The sequence below is a fragment of the Nannobrachium achirus genome, assembly GCF_963921795.1.
Source record: "Nannobrachium achirus genome assembly, chromosome: 17".
Classification (NCBI taxonomy): domain Eukaryota; kingdom Metazoa; phylum Chordata; class Actinopteri; order Myctophiformes; family Myctophidae; genus Nannobrachium; species Nannobrachium achirus.
Genome location: NC_137824.1, coordinates 44,490,137 through 44,511,335, shown reverse-complemented (window position 1 = coordinate 44,511,335; position 21,199 = coordinate 44,490,137). Strand labels below are relative to the sequence as shown.

The 21,199-nt window shown below is 42.0% G+C and overlaps 2 protein-coding genes across 2 annotated transcripts; both read right to left on the bottom strand.

Moving 5' to 3' along the window:
- Positions 1 to 523: 523 nt before the first annotated feature.
- Positions 524 to 2,563, bottom strand: LOC308302507 (prominin-1-A-like; the record flags this gene model as incomplete). Its single annotated transcript, XM_080746763.1, has 1 exon — positions 524 to 2,563. The coding sequence occupies one exon, from the start codon at positions 2,561 to 2,563 to the stop codon at positions 524 to 526; it is 2,040 nt and encodes a 679-aa protein (XP_080602889.1).
- A 1,527-nt stretch (positions 2,564 to 4,090) lies between these two features.
- On the bottom strand, positions 4,091 to 20,980 carry hdac3 (histone deacetylase 3). The gene is made up of 15 exons (XM_080745870.1): positions 20,819 to 20,980; positions 18,585 to 18,667; positions 17,824 to 17,966; positions 17,054 to 17,135; positions 16,712 to 16,768; positions 15,800 to 15,855; positions 15,039 to 15,172; positions 14,266 to 14,346; positions 13,230 to 13,303; positions 12,893 to 12,957; positions 12,279 to 12,368; positions 11,860 to 11,918; positions 8,679 to 8,758; positions 6,733 to 6,890; positions 4,091 to 6,251 (listed from the first exon to the last, which is right to left on the bottom strand). The coding sequence occupies exons 1-15, from the start codon at positions 20,877 to 20,879 to the stop codon at positions 6,182 to 6,184; spliced, it is 1,293 nt and encodes a 430-aa protein (XP_080601996.1). The 5' UTR covers positions 20,880 to 20,980; the 3' UTR covers positions 4,091 to 6,181.
- Positions 20,981 to 21,199: the final 219 nt, after the last annotated feature.

Sequence of the window (21,199 nt, the reverse complement as noted above, 5' to 3'; positions counted from 1 at the left end):
AATGGCGATGTGGGGGAGATGATACATCCCATACACCAGATTCCACAGGGAACCATTCTGTGAGGTTGCCATTTACAATAACGCTACACTCAAATGGTGTGATGGTAAAACATCTTTATCAATGCCTATAAATACCCATTAACTCATAAACAAAAACAAAAAAAAAGTAAAAAAAAGTCACTTCCTTAGTATTGAGGTAATAGAGCTCAGCTCTGCTTGCTCAGGGGAGAAATTGAATCTTGACCTGATGCTGTGTCTGTGACACATGACCTTTGGCACATCTGAAATGTCTCAAAAGAACAGGGAGACAAAATAATACAACCACCCCGATTGTATAAGTTAAATTGTATTAACATAGACTAGCATACAGATTGGACACAATGACTATTAACTACTAAAAAAAATCACACCTGTGCGAAGTGAGCGGTGCAAACACGACACAAATCTCCTTGTATACACAAAGTGAAACATGGGAGCGGTTTGCACCACTCAAAAAGAAAGTTACATAGTGCCGCTTCAAATGTCAATGTGGAACATCATAGTCGTCTATCTCCACAAATGGCCTCTTAGGATACAAATGTTCGAATTGGCCCATTGCTTTCCTTCTCATTAACTTCAGCTGTTCACGCTCCAATGACGCAGCAGACCTGCCTGGATCGTCACTGACGGGAGTATACTCTTCCGCTCTGTAGTATTTGGCCATGTGGATAGACAACGCGATGCCGGGGATCAAGCAGTACAGACACATGCCCAGACTGAACCAGAAGGTGTTCACAGACACCACCAGGTTTTCACAGATGAAGATCCTCGCATTGTCAATCTCCTTGGCCACCATCATACAGTTCAAATGCCCTATTTGGCTGGTAAACTGATCTATCAACGCTTTACTGAAGTTGCCCAAATAAGCTTCAACACATACGGTCATGTCCTTACTGGCGTTGACGTGGAGGAAGTTTTGCGCATAATCCACATTGTTCGACAAATCTTTGACTGTGTCTTGGAATGTTTTCACTTTGGATGATATGATGTTCATTGTAGAGTTGAGTTCCTGCAGTTTTATTTTTTGATCTTCGGTTGATATACCCATGACACCCTTTAACAAGTTGGTAAATTCAGTAAAATTTGCCTCTGTGGAATTGATTTTGTTTATATCATCTTCGCTCAACATGGTGATGTCGGTGGTGTTAAAGGCACTCATGAACTTGGACGTGTGGAGCCCCGGGGGCACCTTGAGAATCCCCCCCAGGCGGTCCTCAAGGTGCAGCGTGTCCCAGAGAGACTTTCCCTTGGCACAGTCATCGTACACACCGGTGAGGCTAAGGTTCTTATTCAGTCCCAACGACTCTGTATCCAGTCCCATCACCTTACCCAAATCAATCGTGTCGATAAACCGGAACAGTTCTCCATTTCCCCAGGGCTTACACACCAGTGTGTAGCTGTGCCCTCCCAGCAGGAACAGCGGCAGCGCCGCCGCCATGAGCAGCGAGCACAACAGGAAGCTGATAACCGGGCCGACTCCCACAGAGCCCACGAGCAGACCCAGGATATTACGCACAAGCACCAGGGCAAGCACGCAGCACAGGGCCATGCCTACTGCCCATATGATTAACCCCGCTAGCTCAACCTCCGGAGTGATCGTGGTGGTTTGTTTCTGCAGAATACCAAAGGTTTCATCAGCTGAGGCGAAGATAGGGTCTAAGGTCCTTTCGACTTCGTTGGAGATCTGGGTTCCGATGTCCGTCTCATTTACATCCTTGGTGACATCTCTGATCTTGCCTGGAATGTCCTCCAAATATTTCCCATTGTTCTCAAGTTGAGTTTTCAGATTATTAGCAAAATATTCCACTTTGCTCTGGAACATGGTAAGGTTTCCACTTAGTTTACCTGAACATTCTAGAAATTTTTTAACCTTTATATCATCTTCTGGAAGTGTTAGATTTTTCAGAGTTTCATTGAAAGTGCCCAGGTCAGGAGAGATGTTAAATGTACTCATACTTCTAGAATGATTGCGGATTTCACCCAATTCCAGCCCATCTTCTAATATTCTCATGATCTGTCCGCCCAGCTCTCGGCCGGCTTCCTTAATCTTATGCATTAACAAGTCGGCGATACCTTTCACCCCTTTTTTAGTATTGTCCTGCAGTCCGCCAGTGTAAGTCTGAAGGTTCTTTAAGGTTCCGCTGATTTCTTTGGTACTTTGGTCCATGTGCTTTTTGATGTCTGCGGTGCTTATACACAAGTAGACGTTCCCCACCAGTATTACGGCCATGATGATGATGTAGGCTCCCCAGTAGAGAGTTGCTGACCACCCGGGCCGGGAGGTCTCCTGTCGTGCCATACAGATGCTGATCATTGGCATCAGCACAATGTACAAGAGCCCTATGGCCAAACACACCAAGAAGCCAAGCTCATATTTTAGGGCCTCTATGACGCCGGCTTTATCGAACGGCACATTCCCATCTTGAGCATTGCGCACAACGTTTCGGATCAGAACCGACGGAAATCTGTTTGGCTGGACAATGTCGAGGAAGGTCCGCACCAAGAAATCCATACCAGCAACCATCTCTGTTGTTGTCCCTGTAGTACACAGGAAGTAGGCGTGTAGACTGGATAGGACCGAGTAGTAATTCCGAGTCACTCAAATAACCATCATCGTGGGTAAGTTGTTTGAGAATGGATGTTTTGCAAACTGTGAACTTCAACAGTTCACTTCAATAAAAGGACAATGACATGGTTGTGATGATAACACTGATGACGTAAGTCATGTGACCCATTGCAACGAGAGGCTATGATTGATGCAAACAGTAAACGTACAGTATTAGATTATAGCCACTTTATCGTTGTAGCTCTGTTCTGGACCATTGCATGAAGATGGATAATGAAAAAGATTCACTTTTCGAACGGGGACACAAAATGAAATGGAGAGCTACCTACTTCAGATGTGTTCAGGCTACTCACTCCTGGAAATGGAACCATTAGAATGGTGGAACTTTAACATCCAACGTTACGTGAATACATTGTGCCATTCCTGAAACTGGCTAACTAATAGCAATATAATGCTCAGCTACAGTATGATTGTGACTGTGGGGATGTCTGTGGTTGTTGTTGAGCATTCACTGCGGAGAGACAATACAAAATGTGGAACGGAGCGAACAGGCTGGCTCCAGGCTATGAAGAGACACCATTGGACAAAGCGGTGCACATTTGATTTACCAAACTGTTGACATGTCAATCTTCCTTAATAAAACACCTTGACTAACTAATTATTCTTTTTTTTAATGAGACTCAAGAGTCGACTTGGGCTAGACTCCAACGATTCTAGACTCAAAGAAGACGTGTGGGCATCTCTGGCATTTGAAAACCAAGTATTTATGAAAATCAATCACTAAGTTCTGGCCAAAACCTCATTCACTTGAATGGGGTATAAGTGCTTCTGCGGCCAGGACGACAGTAGGAAGGGAAATGGTGACATCTGCTGGGGCATTACTGAGAACCACATGCTGATAATGTCTTCCTATTTTGCCTAAGAGATTCCTAGCTGCCTGGGGACGGGGGGTCAGGCCCGTAGCCAGGGTTTGGAAAATACATTTATGGCAGGGGGGTTGGCTACAGGCTGGGCTTCCGCCTGGGAACACTTAAGGAAAATGGAAAGTAGTGGGGCCTAATATTCCTCTATCTCTGGCAAACAGATTCGGCGCACAGAGAAGCAACAACTCAATGAGTTATTTTTTTATTTTTTATTATTATCTAAATTTCCTATCCACTAGGCCAAGCTAAGCGGTTGGCTTGTTCTTCCATTGCGTGCACTGGGGTTTGTTGTCGCGTCCAGTCCAAAAACTAAGCACAATTAAAATGCATATTTGTCTTTCAATCACATTCTTTTTCTGTAATCAATCAAAATAATCAGTTAAGGTTGCAGCTCTTTCCCCTATTCTTACCATTACAACTTGTAAAAAATGTTTGAACCTTGTGTATGTCTTAAATGAGCTGTACACGGATAGACACAGATGCATGTTAGCATTACATTTTTATTAAAAAAACACAAAATGTCACCAACAATATAAAAAATCACATGCAACCAGGCAAACAAAAAAATAACAGCAGCCAAGCCATGTCAGGGCTGTAATTCTGGCATGTGACTCAAACTACTGGTACGTAAAACAGATGTCCCCCTGAATTCTAAATTAAATGTCAAAGATTTATATACGTATATATATACACAGTATAAAGAACATAAGAAATACAGAAAGACTACTCCTGGGTTCTACCACGTTCAGTTGTGTGGCCTCATTTATTAAAAATAACTAACAAACTAAACGGCTTGAGTAACTTCATACGAACAGTTTCGTGACAGTCTAGGAATACAAGAGCACTCGCCCCAAAAAACGCTGTCACCTTGGGTCAAATCCCCAAAGTGGTTGCCACCAGGTATTGCTAATTGTAATCTCAGTAAAACCAACAAAACTAATACATCTTTATGGCCGAGTTCATTAAAAATGTACTTGTCCGTTGGACAAGTGGCTCTTGGTTAAATCTTTTCTGCGACGCTCCTTGCAGCTTTGTATGTCCATATGTCCATAGTATGCAGACTATGGACTGCCGAATGGAGTGGAGGGGCCATGGGAGGTCTTATGTAAGCCATTTACCATGAGGGGGAGTGGGTTGTTGGCTGATTTACCACTGTTTCAGGGTTGTGACACGAGGCGAACAACCCACAACCCTCGAATGGTAAATTGCTTTTCTACCACTTCTACCATATAAATGAAAGAAAACACAGTTGTAACTAGCAATGTTACAACTGCAACACAACAGTGGGCGGGGTCCATGAGCCAACTCAAGGTTGTTGACTGATTTACCACTGTTTTAAGCCAATCAGAATGCAGTATCTAAACGTGACCACAAAAAGTGGTAGAATTAGTTATTTAAAGAAAACAGAAGAAAAAATTAAAAAAAATGCTCATTTTTATCCAGACAAGCGACTTTTGTACTGTGACAAGTTCATGGGAAATGTACTCAAAAAGTAAATGTCAAGTCCTGATTCCGGTCAAGCCGCCCCATGACGAGTTCCTTATTTTGATGCTGGATAGAGCCATTCGCTAGCTTCTGTCACAATTATTTCTGGGGTAATGGGAAGATCACCTGATACGCTCGATGACGTCACCCAAACAAAAGCAGTTTTCCTTTTTGAAGGAAAAAATATATATGTAGAAAAAAAGACACATAATGTACCCACATTCATTATGGGGAAAGGGGCTGGGCACAAGCTCCATGAGGAAGCGGATATCCTTTGAATGGATTGTCGCGAGTGGACAGGGATTTTCCAACCCCAGGACACCCGTGCGCTATTATTGTTTCCGTAAGAGATGCCTTGTAAAATAACTTGTTTTCAGTAGAGACGACAGAGACGCGTCGTCTCAAGGGAACTTGAGCCACGTGAGACACCGCTGAGCGAGCTAAAGTGAGTCTCCGTGCCGTGCGTTGACAAAGGCGGATGAATTAATTAATACCTGGCGGTCGATGAGTTCGCGAAAACAAGGATGGTCGAGCGACGAGCGTGTTTTGGGGCAAATGTTCCAGTTACCCATTTCAACCATTTCTACAAATCAAGTGTGCACCATTTAGACAATTCATGTTAACCCCTTTGAACCAGACATCCCTATTTAGGCATATTATGGCAAGAATTTCATGACTATAAAATTGTGTTACAGGTTTAACTTTTTCATAGATAGCGTCATAGACTCGTTTGACAGTACCGTCATCAGTGTATGACCAATTCATGTTCATGTGTATTTTCAGACATTTAATCTCCTCAACCGTCAATACTTAGTACACTTGATCAAGCTCTTTGTACTCCTCTCTTTGCCAAAAACAATCACAACGCCTTGCAGCATGAGGCGTCGAGAGCTTGTAGATCTGCAATGTTTGGCTTAAGTTCTCCTTAGAATAGGGATGCTAGGGTTCAAGTAGTTCATGTAAAATAATTCTCCTATCAGCTTGTCGTTCAAACTATTCACCAACCAGCATTTTTCCGGGTTTCCGAGATGATACGGTTATCGTCGGGTCGTAGAAAGGATGGCTTGGCTATCCGTATGAAGGCATGGATGGATGGATGGGATTGATTTATAGATGGAGGATAGGGAGGAGAGAGGAGTCAGTCCACTCAGTCCAGTCCATTCTGATGTCAGATCTCCACATCGCTCTCCTTGTCATTGTCATGGTCGCCATCGTAGAACTCGTTGGACGCCTCCGGCCTGGGGAAGTGATATCACCACCAGTCAGTCACACGGAATAGAGCTAAAGGCGTCGCATTGTTTTTGTTCCCCGCATAAAGCAAATCCATTAGTTTAGTCTCACCACGATGTTATACCCAAAAACAAACAAACTGTTTGACGACGTAAAGTAATATGTGGAAGTAAAACAACAAAGCTGCGAAACAAACAGTTGTTTGTTTACACGTGTCCCTCTTTTTGATCGTACAGTACCCATGTAATAGCATACGCGGCCTTAGCTTTGCAGTCTTCCCCCAAATTACACGTTCACACAGAGACGTGAGACGTTCACTTTGCGGGGGTTTCAACCCCCTTAAATTACACTGCCGTCTAAACGCAAAGCACATGTTTAAACTTCATTTTGCTGCTGCAAAGCACATGTTTAAACTTCATTTTGCTGCTGCAAAGCACATGTTTAAACTTCATGTTGCTGCTGCTAAACGGGGCCCGGTGAGCGTGTCACCTGCTGTAGCTGTCCTCGGCGCCCCTCTCGTCGGGATCGGGCTCGTCGGTGCGCTCGTAGCTCAGCATGTCGGAGGGCACGTCGTGGATCTGGACGCTGGGGGCGTGGTTCAACATCTTCAGGTTCTCGAACACCGTCTGACGGATCTGCTCCAGGTACTGTGGACAGACACGGCGGCTCAGGGTTTACACGTTGCATACCAGACACCATTTAGTGCTTTAAAACCCATTTAGGCCTAGAATTATTGAATGCTTTAACCAGTGAAAAATAGCAGATATACAAGCTCACAGCGCGCGCTGCGAGCTTGTAGATCTGCTATTTTTGAAAAAGTCGTGAAAATGTGTGCAAATCTTTGAATAGATGTATTTTCAAAGCGAACGTTTGTAACTCAAATTTTGCTTCTGGGGGGGGGGGGGGGGGGGGGGGGTCCCTGGAACTAAATATTATGAGATGGGGGTCCGTGGCCAAATAAATATCATTTTGGGGGTCCTTCACATGAAAACGTTTGAGAACCACTGACATAATTGTCTCTCAAGAACAGACTAAATGAGCTCCATTTAAGTGAAAAGGACCTTTTCTTTGACGATGGCTATAGCCAGATTGCTGACATAGAAGCATAGGTTTTTCAAATAAATCTTAGAAGGATTCAAAATACATTTATAGAATCGGGTCAAAATTCAAATTTTCAAGATTTTTCAAAAATAGCAGATCTACAAGCTCACAGCACGGCACTAGGTGCCGCGCTGTGAGTGATTTTTGAAGCGGTGACGCTTCCAATATACAGCATTGTCTGTTGCCGTCGTCTCACCGTCCAGTGCGAACAGGAACACAGAAATTATAGATCTAGAACACATAGAATGTATAGATCTAGAACACTAAATTCATAGATCTAGAACACATAGAATAAAAAACAGATCTGGAACTGCTCAAATTCACCGCTTCACTTCGATCCGAGGTTTGATTTTTTTGTAAATGAATGCCCGGTTTGATCGTATTACAGCGTCACACAAAAGCTTCAAAAGCATTTGGAGCTTGCGGATCTGCTACCTTTGCCATTTTTGAATTTGAATCCTGAAAAGTTTGTTTTGGACGTGGATGTGGTTTCCACCTGAACGATATACTGTACATAAATAAGGCTGATCTAAATGCGGTGTGAGCTGTAAAAAAAAAAAAGAAAAAGAAAAAAAGGTTTAGTAAAAAAAAGAAAAAAAGCTAAAAAAGGAGGAAAAAATCGAACCTCTGTTCGAAGTGGAGCTGTGTGTGTGTGTGTGTGTGTGTGTGTGTGTGTGTGTGTGTGTGTGCGTGCGTGCGTGCGTGCGTGCGTGCGTGCGTGCGTGCGTGTGTGTCTGGCCTGGCCTGAACAACAGCGCCCTTGTGTGGTCACAAAAGGTCCTGTTCAAACTCAACGGGACAGACTCAAACTTGACGGTGAGGACAGTTCTCACTTGACGGTGAGGACACACATTGCTGCCTATGGGGAGCTCTGTTCCACACAGCTCCAAAAAGAGAGAAAAGAGGTTCTTGATTATTCTAGGTGTTATGATTCATGTTGCTGCTGTTCTGCCTACAGGCAACCAGTTGAAGAAATCAATGATTGAGGCTTAAACCTTTTTTGCTTTCATGACATTTCTGAGACCATTCATGTTTTATGGAAGATGCTTCAGAACAACATCTCTTTCTATTTGCTAGTTTGAGCACTTCATGGGTTATTTGTCAAGTTTGGCAGAGAAGACAGACATCACTGTATAATTCTGAGCTGTAATTGAATGTATTATGTGCGGAAATAAAATAATCATCACTACTTTACTCATTAACAAACAACCCGAAAAACTGCCGATTGCCAAGCTCACACAACACTAGATAGTGTCGAGACATCACTTTACCAGAAGACACGCTGGCTTCTATGGACTGCAGCATGAGACTATATAACTTTAATTCATGTTTACCTGTCTTGAGTTCTGGTTCTCTATCCTGGTGCTGACGTCGGGGTGTAGCGTGAAGTCTGGAGCGAAATACTCAAAATACTCTGATCAGAGGGATTAAGAGAGGGAGAGGAATAAGAAACAGAAGGGGGGGGGGGGAGAGAGAGAGAGAGAGAGAGAGAGAGAGACACAGAGAGATAATAAAAGAACAGAGGGGGGAGAATGGAGCAGAGAATAGCAGGGGGAAACAAAAATAGATGTCAATCAGCTGCAGTGTCAAACAACAATCGATATTCGTTCACGTGGTGCTATTACTATGTTGACAAGGTGCTTTGTCACAAAGGTCCGTACAGACCGGGAGCAGGCATTTTTTGTTGTTCATTCTTAAGTGATTTAAACATTCTAAACTGATTTAAACTCGTCGCAAGTGCATCTGCACAGAACAAGGTAAAGTTTTCCACCGCAAAAACAATAAGGCTATGTCAAATTAACAGTTTGATGAGAAATAATCGCATTCTGAACCTTTTCTACTTTACTTTTTCGCGTTGCTCCCCAGTGTGAAAGGACCTTTAGAAATCTATGTCGTTGGAATGATGTATTAGCATGGTCTGCGTTAATTATGAATGCATGTTGCATTCTAAGTCCATGCCTGACCTGAACGTGCCAACCTTACTTAAATGCTGGCAGATTTCTGACTTGTGCAGCACCACCCCAAAGCAAGATGTGATGCAGAGTTCATACCGGCAGCGACAAAGTGACAGGCTACAGGTCAATGTGGAAGCCAGTGACATGAAGCTTACAAATAGTCTACAAAACACGAGTTGAGAAGAGGCAATCAATCATGTTTTTGTCCCCATAAATCCTGCCCTGTTCAATAGAAAGAAGAAGAAAAAAAAACATAATTATTGCCTTTAGCCACAGGTAAATAGTACAGGTTCCCCCCACCCCCCTTTTCATTTACGCAGTGCTGGCTTGAGCTTCAACAAGCAACGTGGCTGGGCCACGCTTTGTAGCCTTTGGTCGCTGCTAGTGTGAACGCAGCATAACCGTGTTTAATTAAAAGGTCATCGGATGGAAAGGTCCCGGTGGCGGTGGAATCGTGTTTAATATATACTCAACAGCGGGGGTCTTCAACAGGAGGGTCCTTGGATTTACCAAATCGTTGTGTGAAAGGATAATTATTTTACATGAACTCAGCATCTCTATTCTAAGGAGAACTTTAGCCAAAAAAGCTGATCCACAAGCTCACAACGCAAGGCATTGTGAGCTTATAGATTGTCTTTTTTTTTTACAAAAAGTCCCTTCATCTCTCACTCAGATAGGGGGTCCTTGACTTGGGGGGGAAAAAGATGTTGAAGACCCCTGCTCTATAAACACAAACACACACACAGACACACAAACACAGACACACACACACACACACACACACACACACACACACACACACACACACACACACCTGTGACCGCATGCATCAGTGTCACCGTGCCCACCAACATGGTGTTTACAGTATTCATTCACTGTACCGTTCCATGGATGCATGAATGTTCGATGCATTGCTCCACGCTCACTGTACCATGCAGAATCAAAAGCTGTATGGGAAAGGACTCGTCTTTATGCCCGGCGGCAGTCATGTGGAACGTGTGTACAGTGCCTGTGTGAGCCATGCCCACTTAGCTACCTCTATACTTAATAGTAGAACGGACCTTCGTTGCACTCCAGAAAAATAGACGACCTACAAGCTCACGAGTGGCAACGATTGAAGAGCTGCTATTTTTGCCAGATTATCCCCAACAGTGTTGATTTCGTAGACTAAAACTTGGCGAACAATGTTTGTTGATTACCCTTTTTCACTGACGAAAACGAAATAAGAACGAAGCTAAATATATTGACAATTTCATCAACAAATAAAAACTAGACTAAAATGTTGGGACTAGTGGAGAAGACATCCAGTAGAACTAAAAGACAAGTCATTTTATGTTTGGTTGTGCTGACAATAGCAGAGCTTGTAGATCTGCTGTATCAGCATGCAACAAAAAAATAAATAAAGGTAAAAACTGCCATGCGAACGCCATCAAGGCCTGCCAAAATACATTTAGTCGACTAAATCAACTGTAGATTTAGCTGACTAAAATCAAATATTTAGTCAACTAAAACTAAACAAACTAAAACATTTCAGATAACTAGAACAAAATTACAAATCTGATGTAAAAATCAACACTAGTCTCCAACGAAATAGTGATGGTGAGGGTTTAAGTGGTTACTTGTAGGACGCCAGATGCGTTATTTGGAATACCAAATAACGCGCGCCGCGTAGGGACAACTTCTGATATTTGACTATAATTATATGGACCACCGATGTCTTTACAAATTCTACCTTCTGAATTCCCATGGACGTTTAAATTGTGTCAAATAAGTAACGTGTTCCAAAAATAAATAAATACATTTTCCCGGCAGTTTGACTCAAATGGATATGAAGCATCTGATCGACTGGCGGCGAGAAGACGCTGATGTTGCCGCCGCCCAATGAGTTACATTTACATGCTTTGATAAACGACACGTTTTCATTGACGACATGCCTTCATAGACCAGGGGTTTTCAAAGTGGGTGACGGGGCACCCTGGGTCCAGCAGTCCAGGGTTAGGGTTCGCGAGATCATTTGATAATTATTTGGAATTTATTTGGACACTTGAAAAAATATTATTTTGTATAATTTTAAACTTGAAGTACAAAGTTATTTTCAGTTAGTTCTAACCAAAATGGCTATTATCTCAACGTTTTCCTTGCAACATAATCACTAAAATATCGTCGGGCAGAAACCTCGTTTCAAATGTGTACGTCTTTTGGTAAAAGCAAAGCTCTGCTTCATCATACAAGACTGTCGCACAAAACTAGTGAAAACAGCCGATCTACAAGCACACAACGCCTCGCGTGTGCTTGTAGATCTGCTGTTTTCACTAGTTTAGTACATTTTATAGATGACATAAAAGGTTTCCACCCGACAACGACGATATGAGGTGCTGGGAGTGAAAATTATAATGTAGGGGTGCCTCGGATTAAAACAATATTTATGGGGTGCCCTGAGACAAAAAGGTTTGGGAACCCCCGTCATAGACAACACACTTTCATAGACGACATGCTGACTTGGAATCCAAATGACTGAGCATGTGAATCCCTGACTGTTCTAGTTGCTTTAGTAACTCACCGCTGTAGGGCAGCTCATCACTGATAGATTCATCTACCAAAAGAGACGTCTCGTAGGTCCTGCAATGGAGCGGAACAGAACAGGCACAAAAAGGAAATAAAAAAGAAGCAATTCAGTCGGCATCAAAAGTTGAATTTTCACATATAGTATCTCAAACTATTTTCTATTAGTGTGTTGGATTCACGTTAATGAGTATTTTCAGAATTGAATCCACTTAAACCCTCAACAAGTAAAAGTAAGTTTCACTTTTGGACATGTATTTGGTTGGTCTGCTCTTTTTCCCCCCTCGACAAGGACCTCTTGAGATAAATAGATAACTGCATCGACTGGGAGTCTGTGGCCCTGATGCACATCAAACTGGGGGTCCTTGAGATATAACAGTTTGAGAACCAGTGCCTTATGTATGAGATGACGCTTACCAGCAGCGGGCCACGTTTCTCACTGTGTAGCCTCCTCCTCCCAGCACCAACAGAGGAATCTTAAAGCTCTTCACAAACTCCACACACTCCCTGTAAGACAGAAACTAAATTAAATAATAATAATAATGCAAAAACAATAGAGGGAGACCACTGTATAATTAAATAATAATTTTGAATGCCTTCAAACAGCTATTTTACAACTTTTTGTTCAACAAATAACTGGCTTCAAATCTTACTCAGAATGAGTAAGTGGGTGGAAGATGCGTATTGTGTCGCTATCAGCCAACAGCACGGGAGTCTATCCCCGTTAAGATGCACTGGGAGATGGGACTGCTGAGGTGGAGCGCCACACTCATCATCACCTCCCAGTACATACCGCACCAGAGCCGTGCTTAGGGCTGTCACGATTATGACATTTTACATGACGATTAATGGTTAGATTAGATTAGATTAGATTAGGTTAGATTATTTTCTTCTCCCTGCTCTCCCACTCCCATTTCTTCTTCTCCGTTTCTGGTAAAAAACTAAATGTTGGACCTAAGCTCAAAACTAACCTAGACGAACGCAGTGTAACTCATATACACCACGGTAAAAGTGAAGAGAACTAGCCGTACCCGTGTCCTCGTATACTGAGGTTGAAGCAGCCAAGTCTGTCGCAGCCTAGAGAATCCGCTCCACACTGGAGAGACAAAACAAATCAAAGCATTTTTAGTACATTTATTATGTTATGTTATAATCACGCAAAACTATTAATATGCTATTGAGGACCTCTTGAAGTTTCCGGACCCTATTTTTCAGGCTTGCATTCCCAACCTAATCATAATCCCTTTTTCTTTTCTTTTGTGTCTAGTTTAACCTTTTAACATTTTTTTCCTTTTGTGTCTGTAAAGTGACTTAGCACTATCCATTATTTTAATTACTTTGAGAACCACTAGCGTATAAGAGACTTACCTGTAAAACAATGCAAGTTGGCTGGTAGAAATCTACCACCTGTTTAATAACTGGCTGGAACAACTGTCTGTAACCTGGAATATCACACGCACGCACGCGCGCGCGCACACACACACACACACACACACACACACACACACACACACACACACACACACACACACACACACACACACACACACACACACACACACACACACACACATTAGTAAAGTAATGTAAATGCATTTCAAACACTTGATTGACAAAGATCTTTACATTTAAGAATGCTTCACTCCACATAATACTGTGTACAAAATAAACAAAACACATTCATTGACACAACACTGGCGACAGTACTGTCAAACGAGTCAATGAAGCCATCTATGAAATCTTTGACAAAAACGCATGTTATACAATATTTGGTGGGGCTTCATCTCTCTCTCAGCTAATATAAGGGGTCCTTGGCCTGGAAACCTTGAAGCCCCCTGGGGGCAGTGGTTCTCAAACTTTTCAGTCCACAACCCCCAAAATGATCATATTTTAACTGGGGACTCCACCCTGACCAGCAAAAGAGTTGAGGCATTACATTTTATTTAACACTATTCTATTGAGAAAATAGCAGATCTGCAATACATGCACAAAATAGTGAGCATGTAGATTGTTTATTTTCACAATTTCCGCCTCTAATATTTGACAATTTGGCCAATGTTTAATTTGTCATTTTAGAGGTATTAACCCCTTTAAGCCCGACCTAGATTTTCTGAAGACATGTCAAATATTATTCAAAAATTACAAAAATAAATGTGTTGCTACATACTGTACATGTACTACGCTAAAATGTGTTCCCAGCCTTAAATTGTCACTTTAGAAATGTGCAGATACCCTCTGTACACTTAAACTTTATGTTGGTTTGTTTACTGTTGAGCGGGAAAACAATGTTGCACATTAAGTCTGGGGACCCCCCAAAATAACACCCCTGGGGGTCCCTACCCACAGGTTGAGAACCACAGGTCTAGAGGGTTTGAGCGATGAACAGACAGCCAACAGGACTCACTTTGGTCATCGATGCCGTCTCTGAGGGGAACGTTGAGGCAGTAGTACCGGCCGCTCTCTGCCCCCACCTCGTACATGTCACCTACAGGACACACACACACACACACACACACACACACACACACACACACACACACACACACACACACACACACACACACACACACACACACACACACACACACACACACACACACACACACACACACACACACACACACACACACACACACACACACACACACACACACACACACACACACACACACACACACCTTTATGTGCGTTCACATTTAACAAGAAATTCTTGAACACAAACAAAAGTAGATGCCAAACATTGGTGTGATGGCTAAGGATGGGACGATACGCGATATTATCATTTACCGCGATAAAAAACACTCACGATAATCGTATCGTGGACATTAAATTTATCGTGATATCGTCCTCAGTCATGCACTGGGATCACTTCACCTTTTATTTGCCAAGCTGCATATCTGGTACCATTTAAACCCTCTATTGGTAAAACATACTTATAATATACGTACTTGATATAGTCTTTTTTTTGCTCTCTACCAAATCTCTTTGCCAAAAAATAGCCGATCTACAAGCTCACTGTAGATCTGCTATATTTTGGGCAAAATTTTCCGCCCCAGGATAATTGATTGTGATTATCGCGATAATAACGTAAATCGCGATATTTCTTTTGTCACAAATATCGTGATATGAAATTTTCATATCGTCCCATCCCTAGTGATGGCTATTTTTCAGTATTACCTGTGCCAGGGAAGAAGTAGTTTCCATATTTGTGGAAGGACACGGTCATGACGCGGTCAGTCAGGTAAAAAGCTTCCTGCACGCCGTCACCATGGTGAATGTCTATGTCGATGTATAGCACCCTGGGGTGGTATCTGGAGAACAATACAAACATGGGCTGTTGTAACATCACGATTTCTTCTTCTCTTTAAAGGAGTGGTTCACCCCCAAAGACAAAGTGCCTATTTTTCCATTGATTATTCATGCCATGGAGACTTGAGTTCAATAATATTTTTAGTTTTTTTGTTGCATTCCTAAGAATAATTTGATTACAATAAAATTCACCCCCATTGATTCCAGAAGGGGGGGGGGCACATTTAAGAAGCAGGAGTTAAACTAAAATAATCTGGCACACACACACACACACACACACACACACACACTTTTTTTACTTTGTCTATTAACATGTTCAAAATAAAGATTTAATTCATTTCTTCATAGCAGTGGTTCTGAAGGTGGGGTCCGAGCACAAAATGTCTTAATACAGCATCATTATCATTTAAAAAAGAAATAGCAGACCTGTAAGCTTCAGAAGCTTGTAAATCCACTATCTTTTGGAAAATGTAGATTTATTTTTTTACCACAAATCTTCTCTTCTGGGGGTCCCTGGCACGACAACATTTTCAGATGGGGGTTTGCTGCCAAATACATCAATTTGGGGGTCCTTGACACAAAAGATGATTTGAGAAAATACTGTGACATTGTGTGTGTTGCGCTCTTACTTGAGTAGCTCCAGTATACTGATGACAATGTCGTTGACGTAGCAGAACCCAGATGCCTGGAAACACAGGGGAAAATTGAAGCCATTATCTCTGCTCTTCAACAGGGGGTCCTCCGAGTTACTACAGGGGGTCCTCCTTTTTTATATTAACCACTTGAACCCCAAAAATAGCCAATCTACAAGCTCACAGCGCCTCACAACGCGAAGCTTTGTGAGCTGGTAGAACGGCTATTTTTAGCACAGAGCTTTGGTGTAGAGGGGGAAAAGAGCAGACTAAGTACAGAGTAAAGCCCTTTGCACACAGGACAGTTGCGTTTTTTTCGTTTGCTGCATGAATAAAACGCATTGGATTTGGTGTGCAATGCTGAGCGGAATCGGCGCTGCGGATCCCAAAAGGTGTCATAAAAGGAGTGATGAGTTTTTTACCGCATGCGACAAGACGCACGAATCGAACTGGGTTCTATCGAGAGAAAAAACGCACAGACGCAGCCACTCGTCGCACGGCTAATTTGGATCCGGTGTGCATGAGGTCGTAGAGAATCATTGTTTTCTTTTAAAAAAATGAAATTGTCCGTTTTATCCGTGCGGACAAACGCGCCTGTGTGCAAAGGGCTTAAAAGGTCAAGTATTGACAGTTCAAGTGGTTAAAAATCGGTTAAAACACAAACTGACATGAATCCAAGATACACTGATGATTGTGCCGTCAAACAATGAAACTATATGGTATCTATGGGTTGTGGTGGTCCCCGTTTCATCTCTCTCTCTCGACTAAGGGGTCCTAGGCCTGAAAACTTTGAAGAGCCCAACCGAACATCAAATATTAAACAGCGCTTTGGCTAAAACACATTCGTTAAAAAATTTATGCACAACATTATTTTGTGAGTATTGTAAAATACTGCCATTGTTTTTTTACCTCAAATTTCTTGGCGTGATGAAGACCCCCAGCCCAATTGATGGCGATGTCACAGATCTGGAACAAAATGCTGAATTAATAGTATTACTAATATAGATTAGACACCAATGGTTAAATAAAAGTCAAATCCTTGTCTCAATAGAAGAGCAGGGAGACCAAATACAACCACCCCAATTGTATATAAGTTACATTGTATTAAAATAATCAACCATACAATTGGACACATTTTTCGTTACAATAAAGTTACAAAGTGCTGCTTTAATTTTGCATAATAATACTTGCCCCGGGTCTGTAAGGTCACAGATTTGTAATTCATGTTGTGTGCATGCATGCGCACGTTACCTTGTGGTTGAGCTGCGTGGCTCCTTGTAACGACGCTCCTGTATACCTAGAACAGAACTCAAATAGGCCTGGAAACACAGGACTACACGCACGCACACGCACACGCACACACACACGCACACACACACAAGTTAGAGCCTTTGACAGAAAGCGAAACTCCACAGAGGGCCTCCAGTCCACCTCCAGGGGGATCCAGACACCGCACCTTCACTACAACAATATATGTAACACTAACAGCATGACTGGAAAGCCAGTCGGATTGAAAAAGGAGTGCTCGTTTTCTACAAGTTTTCCTCCCTTAAAAACTATCTAGGACAGCAGTTCTCAAGGTGGGGGTCCAAGGACCCTCAGGGTTTCTTTTGGGGGTTCCAAATGGACCCTCACAGGGTCGGTAACTCCCAGAGTGTACAAATGGAACCGATTTGGTAACATTTGAACACTCTCAAAAGTTATGGTGGTCCTCAAAATTAAATAGATTGAGCTCCACAGATCTAGGAATAAATACAAATTCCAAGAATAATTGTGCAGATACAAGTTAGTAAACTAATAATGTAAATAGCAGAGTAAGAGTATAAAAGAGTCGCGCAACGTCAACTGAAACAAGAAAAACATTACTGTACATGAAATATCATGATGTGATAAATTACGTGGCATCGGAATGGCATACTTGTCGATACCGATACCAGCATTTTAAGCAGTTATCTTTTCCGATACTGGTATCGGCATCAACTCATATAGCCACAAAGATGCTGAAATAAATGTCCACTGACCAGTCGTCCCCCACGTTGAAGGTGTTGAGGCTCTTGGTGAAGCCCTGCATGTTGTTGGGGCTGACCTTCTGCAGGAAGTCTATGTAGTCCTCGGAGTGGAACCGACACATGTCGTGTTGAGATGCCTTGTATGGCTTAAACACCTGGAGGCCATAAAAATAGCAATTGATCAATCAATTAATCAGTAGGCCTGTTACAATTATTACATAATCATCTAATCACAATTATTTGAGATAATTATTTTGCATAATCGTCATAATCATTTCCATGTTGAAAAAAGCTTTCATATATTTGGTAAATGGTGCATTTATATAGCGCTTTTATCCAAAGCGCTTTACAGAGATTGTGCATTACATTCACCCATTCACGCACACATTCATACACCGGTGGCGGAGGAAACCATGCAAGGCACCAACCTGCTCACCGGGAGCAATGTGGGGTTCAGAGTCTTGCCCAAGGACCCTTCGACATTAACTCAGGGGGAGCCCAGATTCGAACTGGGAACCCTTCGTGCTCTAATAACGGTTTCTCTACCCCTGGGCTATGCCGCCCCACATTTGCAAACATTTTAAAATAAAAGTGTAAATAGCTGATCTACAAGCTCAAAACGTGTCACGGTGTGGGTGGGTGGAAACAGCAGTGAGTAGACAGAAATTGTGTCGTCTCATCATAAGCATTAGTGAGGAACAGTTATATGAACATAATGTTGGTTTAAAATGGGTTAAGTGCTCCTTTAAGCACTGGCAGCATATTATGCTCACCATCATCTTCTTGTAGAGCCCATAGTGTAGAACCAGACTGTGAGTCAGAGACAGTCGATGAGGCTTCATAGGATGGCCAGTACCTGGAAGAGAGGCAGCATTTAGAATACGGTACAAATTAACCAGACAGACATGCATTACCCTTATTAGCCAACTCTTCTTCTTTTTTTCCTTTTTATTTAGAGTAGTCAATTATTATTTTTATACACGCTTTTTCTCCCCAATTTATTTGTTATGCCAATTAATTCCTCCCCAGTAGGACACATTTCTGCGTTGCCGCTGCTGTCATATCCTACTGAGTACTAGCCTGATAAATCAGTCCGCACATTACCACCCCCGAAGTGAAACGTAGTGTGTGAAGAGTCTGACGCTTGCAGCCAGGCAAACTGAGTACTGACTCACCCGCATGTGAGGAGCCCCCACCAGGAGTACAGCTGCATTTGTGGAATGAGCAACACCCCCCAAAGTAGGGCTGCACGATTTTGGGAAAATATCTAATTGCGAATCTGACTAATATTGCGTTTGCGATTTTATTTCACAATATTTATATATTTATTTTAAGGTAGGATAAGTGATAGTTTTTTGGTTAAAACAAAACGTTTTTTTTTTTTGTTAAAAGGTTGATATAATGACTTATTTTAACCACATTAAATCACTTCGCTACCTTAAGTGAAGCTTCCAAAGCTTCCGTTGAATATTTATTGTGTAATACATTTAAAAAGAAATTGATTATTAATAACTATACAAATTGGCAATCATGCAAATGGTTTGATTCAGTTCAGTTATATTTTTAAAAGATTCCTTTTTATTTTGCTTATTAGCAATATAAAACGTTTTTATATTCAGAAAGATCTCAGTAATAGTATTGTCTGCCTCTCATTATTGTCAAGGATAATAAAAGCGCGATTTCGGTTTGAAAATGATTAATTGTGCAGCCCTACCCCAAAGATTTGTCAAAATGGCCTTGAAGTTATGCTATTATGTTAATTTGACACTTGCGTTGGCAATGACTGTCATCATGTTTTTCACATGCCAATAAAGCTCATTAGAATTGAATAGCGTCACAGTCACTCAGTCAGTGTTAAGTAACCAACCTTTTGAAGCCCGTGTGTGAGCACTATTTATTTCAATATGTAAGCCGAGATCTACAAATACCACTCTGCTAAGACATCATCATATTTGATCTGCTTTCATTATATTTTGACACTATTTAGCAATGCAAACGTATGTTTTTCTCGTGCCAATGAAGCTCATTTGAATCGGCCTACAGTAGTAGAACAGTGGTTCTTCACCAGTGGTCCTTGAGGGGGTTCCAGGTGGTCCCAGGCTAAATGAAGAGTTGGTAACCAAATGGACCCTTATAGAACAACATATTCTTTTATGTCTTGGGAGAGGTAAAATCTCATCAAATGGTGGTCGATGGCTCAAATGCTGAATAAAACATGGACCTTGACATGAAAAGGGTTGAAAACCACTGTAATAGAAGGTAGTAGTAGTTCAGTGGTGCTCAAAGTTTTCAGGCCGCGACCCCTCCAAATAATCATATTTTAACTGGGGGACCCCTGGGACCCCCCCCCCTGATGAGCACTAAGAGTTGAGGCATTACATTTTGTACAACACTGTTTGTTCTATTGTGAAAATAGCAGATCTCTGGATCTAGATGCTCACAACACCTCGCAGTCGCAGCTATTTTCACAATTTATGCCTCTAATATTTGACCAATGTTTAATTTGTCATTTTAGAGGTATTAAAAAGTCCATAAATTGTCACTTTAGAAATGTGTAGATAGAATGATAGATACCCTCTCTGTACACTTAAACTTCATGTTGGTATGTTAACTGTTGAGTGAGAAAACAATGTTGCACATTAAGTTTCATCTGGGGACCCGACCCACAGGTTGAGAAACACTGGTTTAGTTACGGTAGTTAGTAGAATGTATAGTGTACATGGTGCATAGCAATGGTTATGGGGTTTAAACATCGAAGCCTAACTGTACTAGCTAGCTAGCAACTACTAGTCTTCACTTACGTGCATCATTAAATGAATAGTCAGGGACCACATGCGCTACCTTCACGGACCCCCAGTGGTTCATGGACCACCAGTTAGAAATCCCTGGTTTAACCACTTAAACCCTCTATATCTGTATAAGACAGACCACCAAAAACCTCACTACCAAGCTAGCTAGCTAGCTAGCTGTAGCTAAAAAGAAAACACAAACACTGACTCAGACTCACCATAGTGGAAGTTACCCACGTCCGGGTCGTAGAAGTACGCGGTTCTGTTGCTGTTGGACATGTCGCAACGGTTACAGCAGGATTTGGAGAGTATTTCGGTTTACTAAAAACTACCGCATTTGTTTCATTTAGCATTTAGCCGCCATTGTAAACACACACACAAGAGAGAGGAGGTCTAGTGGGAGGAGTCAGTGGAGAGGAGAGTGTGGGAGCGAGACGAGTGTTGGAAGAGAAACGAGCAACCGCGTCAATGAAAACAAGTCCAAAGAAGCGACTTAAACTTTATTCATTTTGTATTTATTTTTTGCTCAGGTTTGATTGATTGAAGACTTTATTAGAAGTTTGCATAGGAAAAGGTACAGTTTCATGACGGTACAGTTC